Source organism: Planococcus citri, chromosome 5 (genome assembly GCF_950023065.1).
Source record: "Planococcus citri chromosome 5, ihPlaCitr1.1, whole genome shotgun sequence".
Taxonomy (NCBI): domain Eukaryota; kingdom Metazoa; phylum Arthropoda; class Insecta; order Hemiptera; family Pseudococcidae; genus Planococcus; species Planococcus citri.
In genome coordinates, this window is record NC_088681.1 from 54,131,517 (window position 1) to 54,137,144 (window position 5,628).

Consider the following 5,628-nt stretch of genomic DNA (forward strand, 5'->3'; position numbering starts at 1 on the left):
TTTATTTTGATATTGATTGAAAACGAACAACTTACTGAGTAGGTAACTTACATAAAATGAATAAAAATAGGCTATTAATAACGTCGAATTGATAATTATGTATAGCATTACAGTGAAGTCCTGATCACCAGCATCATGATCCGGATGATTCACCTAGAAAGGTTGCATTTTTCAAAATATCCTCATCAATGTTGGACAGGGCATCCTTAAAACTTTTATTGCCCAAGAATTCGATAATACCAGTGATTTGAGAATGCTTATCTGATTGAAGTATGAAATCCAAGTCTCCAGTTATATTCAAGGGTGGCAAACCCAGCTCTTTGAGTAGATTTCCATTCGCATCCAGCGAACAGGTATATATGCAGCCCCCTTCCTCGTATGTTTTTATTTGAAGATTTTTTTCACATAAATAATCTTGGCCGCATTCCTTTTGAGTGTGCTGGGTTACTAAAATAATGGCGTTACCGGCATCATCAAAAATAACCCTCCAAAATGAATCAACAGGTGGAGTATCTTGAATCACTTTTCGATATGTACCTGAGTACAAATTCAACGGAATGTTTTTCTGTATAAGGAAAAAAAATGTTATTCAAAGGGTATAAAAGCTGATACCAATTGTATTATAGCCATTTTTTCAATGAAAAAATCAATAGGTATTTACTTTATAACTGTACAGTCGATAGTACCAATCAGCTCTGATCATGCCCTTGAATAAATCTTTATTTTTAGTGATGGCAACATAATTGAAAAGAAAAATAGTTGTCTTTTTCCATCGCTTGTTTGGCATATCCTCATTTCCAACGAACTTATGTACATAAACCTGCACAGAATTCAAATTTATTAGGCAAATTTCCAACTTTTTTCATTTCTTCTATTTTTATTATTTTTTATATTTTTTTTATTTTTATTTTTTCTATTTTCTATTTTTGATTTCATTATTTTTCATTTTCTTTATTTTTTTAAAAACGATACATCGTAATTATGCATTCTAGCAAGCCGGATCACATTTAGAAGTGGCTTCTAAATCATATTATCAATCGATTGTACAAAAGTACAGAATTGGAACAAATTAGACTTACCTACAACTACAAGTATTTTCAAAAAATAAATCAAATTCGTGGTTGATTTTCTTTTTAAAAATTACAATTTTTTCCCAGAAGTGTCCATTTTAAAATTGCAGAAATCCAAAAGAGCCCAATTAAGAAAATAAAGAACTAAAATTCATCAAATTGTCCCAGCGACGAATTGATAAAAAATATTTACCAACTGATTGGAGCAGTTCTGGAGCCTTCAGCAAATTTTTGATTGTTCAATTTTCTGCATAGGTACATAATTTTATCTTGGAAAATGCAAAGCTAAATAGCTTTTACTTTGCAGTTTGCATACCCTAATTTCAACTTGCTGATAAGGGAACCTCTTGAGGTGTCACACTCCGATTTGAACGGGACCGCGATTTTTGGAAAGAGCATAGTCTAAAACCCCCAAAACCAAATTTTCAGCTGCCCAAGTTCATTTTTCGATTTTTGAAAATTCAAAATTGACTGTTTTTGGCGATTTATGCTTTTTTTTAAAAAGTACGTACTTGATCAGTAAAAATGGTCAAAATAAGTCCCAAAACTAATATTAATTACCCAAATCCAAATTTTACCATTTTCAGCCATTCTGGAGCCTCCAGCGCGATTTTCAATTTCTCCAGAATTTTGAATTCGCTCCAGAAGGCGTGAATATGCAGTTGGGCAGCTAAAAATCGAGTTGTATATTAAACTCAACTTGTTTAACGAGTTTATCCGCATTTGAGCCTATTCTGAGAGTGACACCTCAAGAATGGTTTTTTGAGGTGTCAGTCTCACCCCAAAACGGCTAGAAATGGTAGAATTTGCGCTCCGGGGGTTAGTTCTTGAAGAAATACAGCGATTCGCACAAATTTCAAACATTTCCTCACAAACGGTTATCTTTTGATTTTTTGGATTTTTTAATTTTGAAAAAAGCTGGACAAAAAACCACTCTTGAGGTATCACTCTCAAAATTAGCTCAAATGTGAATAAGCTCATTAAACAGGTCCGAGTGTAATATACAACTCAATTTTTAGCATTCCAACTTCATATTCACGCCTTCTAGAGCAAATTCAAAATTCTGGAGAAATTTAAAATCGCGCTGGAGGCTCCAGAATGGCTGGAAATTGTGAAATTTTGATTTGAGGGGTTAGTAACGGACAAAATACAGCGATTTGCGCAAATTCCAAAAATTTTCTCACAAACGGTTATCTTTTGATTTGTAGCAGTAGAAATATAGGCGGTAGAAAATGAACGATTCTACGTAATTCTACAAGGTATTTGTGACGTCTAGTGTTGGCCTGAGAATATTCTCATTGTGCATAATCTGAGAATATTCGCGAATATTCTCAAATGCTTGGAGAATATTCTCTCAAAAAAATAAAAATGATGACTTTTTTCAAAAAATTTAAAGATTTTTCTACAATTTTCCACAATTTACAAGTTTTACCACTACTTTTCTTTATAAATTTCCAATTTTCCTTAATAATTTGAAACCTTTTCATGGAAAGTTTCCAATTATCTCTAAACTAAGCAAAATGTTCTAATTTTTTGAAAAGAATCTGCGGAAGCCGGAATACGCGCAAGAATATGCGCATATTATTGCGCATGCGCAAGCAAAAAAAGAATATTCGGTAATTTGCCCAACACTAGTGACGTCAGACGCGAGAAATATTCACAACTCTTCAACCCTTCATGCGTGTCGTTATGTCCCTACTTTTACGCCAAATATCCGTCATCCCTGCCGCTTTTACGTTGAACTTTCGTCTATAAAAGTTCATGCCCAAGCGTTTTTTCCTCAGTTGTTAGTTCCAACAACTCACCACGCTAGCTGTTCCAGTTGTTGTACGCATTCCTCCTCACGCTCTCAATTTCTTGCTGCCCAGTGACAGACCTAGATGGTCTAGATTATGAGTTTGTATTTATGCTGCGGATACACTTTCTAAGGATGCTTGGAACTTATCCCATCCTTTGCAGACCAACATACCGAGTCACACTTTACGTGTTCTTATATCTCCATCGTATCGTGGGAAATAAGTTACGAAGGATCATAATGAGGAACCATGGAATGTAACTAGCACTCTGGCGTCGGGGTTGAAAGCTTGTCAGTAGACACAGCAATCCAGAGAACGCAATGTCCTTAACCATGACCCCAACAGGGGGTTGCATAATGGGCTTCTGGCTTTGAGCTCAATATGCAACTAAAAATGTTGAAAGCCTGCCACCATATTACGCATTCGATTTGTTACTCATTGAGCACCCTGTGATATTACGTGTTTATGCTATCAATACATGAATTTATTATTTGGCTAATTGATGTCATAATTTCCTTATACGCTTCATCCCTGAGACGATTTATTATCAGGGCTTCCTACCTGAACAATTTATGACATATTCTATTATTTTATGACTTTGCGCTTCACGATATCAAGATCCCCGTTAAATCGTGAATTACTCTCAGTTCACGAGGCTCCTTAGGAAAGAGTCATGGGTTATAGTGTTGGAGGATAATTGTATTTATGCGAAGAAAATACAATTATTTCGAGAATCCCAAAAGTAATGTGTTCGAATATGCAATTCACCCACTACCTTACGGACGAGGACCAGATAATTACTTTCTCCCCCTACAGATTTTTTGGATTTTTTAATTTTGAAAAAAGCTGGTCAAAAAACCACTCTTGAGGTGTCACTCTCAAATCGGCTCAAATGTGGATAAACTCCTTACACAGGTCGAGTGTAATATACAACTCGATTTTTAGCTGCCCAACTTCATATTCACGCCTTCTGGAGCAAATTCAAAATTCTGGAGAAATTGAAAAATCGCGTTGGAGGCTCCTGAATGGCTGAAAATGGTAAAATTTTGATTTGGGTAATTAATATTAGTTTTGGGACTTATTTTGACCATTTTTACTGATCAAGTACGTACTTTTAAAAAAAAGCATAAATCGCCAGAAACAGTCAATTTTGAATTTTCAAAAATCGAAAAATGAGCTTGGGCAGCTGAAAATTTGGTTTTGGGGGTTTTAGACTATGCTCTTTCCAAAAATCGCGGTCCCGGTTCAAATTGGAGTGTGACACCTCAAGAGGTTCCATTATGAGTGGACTGGAGGAGATTTGAAACCGTTCTGAAGCCGTCAGTTTAAAAAACAAGGAGAACAGAAGCACCAAAATTCGGGTTAGCTTAATTGTCTTATGATTTAAAATTTAAATTGAAGAATATCTTTCAGTTTTGAAGATGGTAAAATTTGTCACGGGATCTTTTTGTATAAAATTTAATTTCCTGCACAATGGTTGGCTCATTTTTATGGCATCTTCGAAATTGAAACACCCTCCGCCCTGGTTACGATTGAAATGGTGGTAATGTGAGTCATTGAGTCTCAAGACAAGATTTTTCAATTTATGTGTAGTTCAGCCTCAATCGAATCAAATAGGTCCAATGCAAAATTTGAGATATTGGAATGAATGTTCATAGGTTACCTCGCCTCCACTGATGGACTTTTTGGTGCTTAAACTGGAATCCAAAACCGATTCATAACTTTGCTTACGCATTAATGGTCTTATATCGGTAAGTTCTGTTATTTCATCCATAAATAGCAGATCTGGTGATTCGATACGGTGAAATGAGTATAGTGTAGCTTCTTCACCTTCGATATTTGAATAGCATATTTTATGCGTGGATAAAAACTGAATATCCTGCATTCGTTTGAAATTTAAAAGGGAAAAAATCGTTTAATGCAACAAGGGGGTAAAGATGGAACCTATACTTAAATATTCATCCATATTAATTATTTATTCATATCGTGTTAGTTACCTTTCCTTCCTCGTCGTTCGATACCTACATAAAAGAAGAAGAAAAAATGTAAAAAATATTGTTAAAATGTTAGAATATTATACCTAGATAGGTAATGTTGGGTAGGTGTTCCTATTGATCACATTACCGAATATCCGACTTCATACATGTCTGCATGCAATTGGTTGCAATGTTCTTCTTCAACTTTATTAATCAAGGGTCTGAAACGCGGCGCACTGCAGGAGGCCCCTTCTTCGTACTGGGATAGAAAAAGTAGTGAACTTTTGTCAGTCGTCGTCGAAGTACGAGTTTTCCAATTGTTTTCCACTTGTAAATGTTTTCCTCCAGATGCAGGGCAGGCAACCATAAATTCTTCTTTAGGGCCATTTTCGTCTACAGAATCATCGTAAGTATAACTGGAAAGATAGGTTTCTGATTCGTATGCGTGAGGTATTGCGATTTGTAGCTTAGATGTGTCGTGTTTTTTTATCACAGCTAATGGAGATTCATTGCGTGTTCGGTGCAACACAGCTTCCTCTGAAATGTTCGTCAAATTGTAATAATTTGTATTTGAATAGGTATAGGTATAGATATACAATTATACCTACATAGTATTTTTTTGCCGATCTTGGGAAAAATAAATTGAAAAACAAATTGACGATTGGACAATTTTTCACTTACTTGAGACAGCTTCTTCGACGATCATAAAAATCAACCAGCTGGCAAGAAAAAAACGTAGCAAATTCATCGTAAAGTAACAGGGATACATCGTTGATCCTCACTTGA

The 5,628-nt window shown here is 35.3% G+C and overlaps 1 protein-coding gene across 1 annotated transcript; it reads right to left on the reverse strand.

Annotated features, from left to right (window-relative positions):
• On the reverse strand, nucleotides 1-5,628 carry LOC135847394 (uncharacterized). Its single transcript, XM_065366898.1, has 6 exons — nucleotides 5,524-5,628; nucleotides 4,991-5,379; nucleotides 4,864-4,887; nucleotides 4,530-4,745; nucleotides 662-820; nucleotides 1-565 (listed from the first exon to the last, which is right to left on the reverse strand). Exons 1-6 carry the CDS (start codon nucleotides 5,609-5,611, stop codon nucleotides 134-136), a joined length of 1,308 nt encoding a protein of 435 aa, XP_065222970.1. The 5' UTR covers nucleotides 5,612-5,628; the 3' UTR covers nucleotides 1-133.

Bases quoted from the DNA above. Each gene is read 5' to 3' on its own strand.
- LOC135847394 (XM_065366898.1), bottom strand. From the start codon at position 5,611: ATGTATCCCTGTTACTTTACGATGAATTTGCTACGTTTTTTTCTTGCC. The intron at 4,888-4,990 runs GTAATGTGATCA...TCTTTTATGTAG, and splicing joins TGTATGAAGTCGGATATTCG to GTATCGAACGACGAGGAAGG. The intron at 821-4,529 runs GTAACCTATGAA...AATTCTGTGCAG, and splicing joins AGTCCATCAGTGGAGGCGAG to GTTTATGTACATAAGTTCGT.